Source organism: Malurus melanocephalus, unplaced genomic scaffold (genome assembly GCF_030028575.1).
Source record: "Malurus melanocephalus ecotype Western Australia unplaced genomic scaffold, MMel_1.1 scaffold_1064, whole genome shotgun sequence".
Classification (NCBI taxonomy): Eukaryota; Metazoa; Chordata; class Aves; order Passeriformes; family Maluridae; genus Malurus; species Malurus melanocephalus.
The window spans coordinates 89235-93120 of NW_026624296.1; the positions used below are offsets into that span (position 1 = coordinate 89235).

Below are 3886 nucleotides of genomic sequence, written 5' to 3' on the forward strand. Positions count from 1 at the left end.
TGTGTGGGACCCCTCCCCTGCAATCCAGGCTGCAGGGACAGCCATGGAAGCAAAGGAAACTGCTCCATGTGGGAAGAGCTGCCAGGTGCAGGGCTGAGGAGCCGCGGGGCAGGGCGTGCACATCCTCCTGACTCACTGCGAGCAGTGGGTGGGGAAGGGTTAAGGCAGGAGCTGCACAACAGCCCCGTGCAGGTGTGTACCTGGCACAGGTATGTACGTGGCAGATCGAATCATGATCAAACCTCAGCAGAACTGTGCARATACCGACACACACTGACCCTTCTRCAGGTGGCTTTTCCTGACYGATTCTTTCAGTTAAAGCTGGTGCAGCTGGAGGAGAAGCTCAGGTTTGTGAGGGACCCTCAGCAGGGCAGAAAGAGCCTCAGCAGCAGGATGGTGACAGCCTTTAGGGATTGTCCTGGGGCATTCCTGCTGTTAACTCCTCTACCACACACACTGCCATTAGCAGAGGTCACCTCCYTGTCAGGACCAAAGGATTTAAACATTTTTCTCTCTTCACTGACCCTGTGACCTGTGGGTATCACTTCACCTTAGCTCTGACACGTCCAGAGCGTCTCTGAGCACCTTGTTCTGCTGGAAGGGCGTGGAATAAAATGAGCTTTAAGGTCCCTTCYAATCCAAACCACCCYGTGCCTATGAATCCTGTGYCTCCCTGTGCTCTTTAGGGAATAAGAGCTCTGGARAGGTCTGCATGGGGTTCCTCAAAGCAAGCAAGTGTGTCTTGTGGAGTTAAARCCACCTCCAGGCCCTCTGCTCTGGCTCTGTTGGCCCTTGCTGCTCCAGTCCCTGCTCCCAGCTGCTGCTGGAGCACTGGGAGCTCAGCAGGGAATGGTTTTTCATGTAGAGACTGAAAAAATCCTCCCCTGCACACCTACATCAACAGGACTCGGTTCAGCACTGCTGTCTCCAGCAACACGCTGATCCCGGGACARATCCTGCCAGCAGCGGCGAGATAAACTGCAGTGCAAGCCTGATTTATCATCTCTGCGCTCAGCAATTATTTTTTAATTGAAAATGCAAGTCTGAGGGTGCTCACGCCTCTCCCCCGAGTGCCTCATCCGTGTCCCACACCAGTGCTGAACTCGGATCACCTGCTAATCCCTCGTACGCAGCATCATTAAAGATTTGCTTTTCATTTCTTCTCTCCCTCGGGTGGGGGCTGAGAGCAGCAGCCAGCCCGGCTGGTTCTGGGCACCAATTCCCCCAATTCCCCCAGCACTCACCAGGGGCAGGAAGGTCAGCAGCGGCCGCACCCTCGGACGGGGTTTCAGCGTTGCTGTGCCGGGATCTGTCACCGTCCCAAAGCGATTGTCACCGTAATACACCTCGATCACATCACCTGAGGGGAGAGAGACTGTTAACAGCAGCACTCAGATGGACAATGGGGCATTTTAAAAAAAACACCGTGGAGAATCTGCTGCAATGGGTAAAATCCAGCAGATGATGAGGAAAAGCTGCTTTTGGAGCTGAGTTCAAACAGGGAGAGAAAGGTCCCATGTGAGCAGGACAGGCACTCCTAACCCTGTCACACCCTGCAGAGCATGGAGAGCCTTCCAGAGCTCTGGGTGATGGGACTGAAGGAGCTCAGAGTGAGCAGGATCTGATCCTGAATTGAGGGGGGACAGCAGCAGAGGTGTCAGGATGTGTCAGAGGTGAAGGACAGCTGCTGCCCTTCCTCTCCTGCCAAGCCCTCGGAGGCAGAGAGAACTCCCAATGCTTCAAAGAACCTCCAACACCAGCCTGCTTGGTGGAGAAATGCTCCAGGTAGCTTCCCCAAAATGCTGCTGTGGATGGAGGGACACACCAGAGCAGGAAATCCCAGAGCCCTGGTGTGACACACAGAAGCCATCAGGAATTCCTGGTTCCCAGCCTTGTGCTTTCCCCTTGAACCACACCTCTTGGGCCAGTTTATTTCTGACAGCGAATAAAGCTCGTAAAATTAATTTAATTACATTCTTTGTGTCTGATTAGCAGCATGAATTAACAAGCAGAAATWCTGAAGCACGTAAACCCCACCTTGGCTGGAAGGAGATACACAAATCACTCGTAGCCAAGGAGACCGACATTAAAGAAAATCCCAGGGTTTGAGGAACAAAATGGCTGTGATTGAGGGGACACTGAGGAGTATTCCCACCACGAGATTCCAACAGCGAGGAAAGCAGGAGAAGGAGGAAATGTCCAGCCCAAAATGCAGTCACCAAGAAGTAAACAGCTTTCTTTTTTTTTCCCCTTCCCTAAAAAGTCGGGGAGCACAGACCTCAAAGCTGAGCCCCTGCTGAAGCTGAGGCACAGAAATGGGTCCTGTCCAATTTGGGAAAGCTGAGGGCTGTGTGAGCTCTGCATTTCCAAGCTCCCTAAAGCTGAAAGCAGAGCTCTCCAAAGCAGAGCTGTGCCCCAGAGTCCCCCTGACTGAGACTGTGCCACAGCCACTGCCACCACCCCAGCCGTGTCCCCACTCCCTCTGCGTGTCCCTGCGTGTCCCTGTCCCCCTTGGTGGCCAGGGGCTCGTCCATGCTGGTGATCACACCCTGCTCTGGCTGTGCTGGTCACCAAGTCCCCTTGGAAGGGCAGAAATCAGGAGGGAGCCGCCAAGGAAGCAGCGTGACACGGAGTTTGGTGAAGAAGAAAAGGGCAAAAGCTTCTGTGTGCGTCGCACAGAAGGAAAACACCTGCATGAACACCTGGAATGAAGAACCTGACCACACCAGGGGCTGGGCATGAGGCAGCACAGCCTCTGCTCGAGCTTTGAAGGCAGATGAATTCCACAYAACCTTGAAACACYCCACTGAGTCCAGAATCACGTAAGCGTTTCCCTTCTGCCACCCASTGCCCCAMAAGTGACCCWGGGACACCCCCAATGCCATCACTGTCCCCACAGGCAATAATAAGAATACCAAAATTCTTTACACAAAGGACATTTCYTTCAGCTTTCAAATCACCAGGCAAGCTGGGCTTTAGTCCTCCTGCTCCTACCAAGACTTRAACCCTTCCTAGGCTGGGAGGGGCCCAAGCAGACAGGAGGAGCAGCCTGGAARTGTTCAAGGCCAGGTCTGGGATGGGACTTGGAGCAACCTGACCTAGTGGAAAATGTCCCTGCCCATGCCAGGGAGTGGATTGAGATGTTTTAAGGTGCCTTTCCACCCAAACCACCCTGTGACTCTGTGGTGATTAATTTTGTGGGTGACCCCGCATKCAGTGAGTAAGGAGCAGGAATTAAGGCCAAGGTAACAGAAGAGTYTGGACTCAGACAGCCTGAGCAGCGACAGAGCAGCTCCGAGACTTGAAATGACGAGTTTTACATTTAACAAGTCACTATGTAAACCCAGTGAGAAAACTGGATTAAAGATCACAAGCACTTTGATCCTAGATTACTAAGCATCGCTAGCCTGAATGCTTTAATTAAAGTAAAATGAAGTGCTTGTAGTTGTGTTTTCTTTGCTAGATAAACAGGACTTGCCTGCTGGGAGCYCTGAGCTCTGCCAGCCTCTTTTCCTGGAAGGAAAATCAGGAAATGCACCCTTGGAAGCAGCTGGCTCAAGGGACTGGCCTTGCTTCGGCCACTTTTTGACATTCAGCCTGTCCTGGAGACATTTGTGTTTGCTCAGCCATGGGAAATTAAATAAACCATTTGCCACGCATGTAATGGAACTTCTTCCTCGGCGGGGGTTGCATCACCTGGAGGAGGTGTGGCAGTTTTGAGCGGGGTGTCCACGGCTCCCAGGAGGAGGAGGAGGAGGAGGAGGAGGCATCAGTGACTATATTCAGGAATCTCTGAGTCAGGGGCATGCAAACCTACACCCAGGGCACATTGCTTAACGTCTGTTTACTTTGTGTGAGGAGGAACCAAGGTGGGGATCAGCAGGAG

At 52.7% G+C, this 3886-nt stretch overlaps 1 protein-coding gene across 2 annotated transcripts in view; it reads right to left on the reverse strand.

Moving 5' to 3' along the window:
* Positions 1-3886, reverse strand: part of LOC130586105 (uncharacterized protein C6orf132 homolog) — a 17413-nt gene that overhangs the window by 11108 nt on the left and 2419 nt on the right. For both annotated transcript variants that reach the window (XM_057386817.1, XM_057386816.1), the window contains exon 2: positions 1245-1360. In XM_057386817.1, the coding sequence (XP_057242800.1) occupies positions 1245-1360 (116 nt within the window). The remainder of the gene's footprint in view (positions 1-1244; positions 1361-3886) is intronic.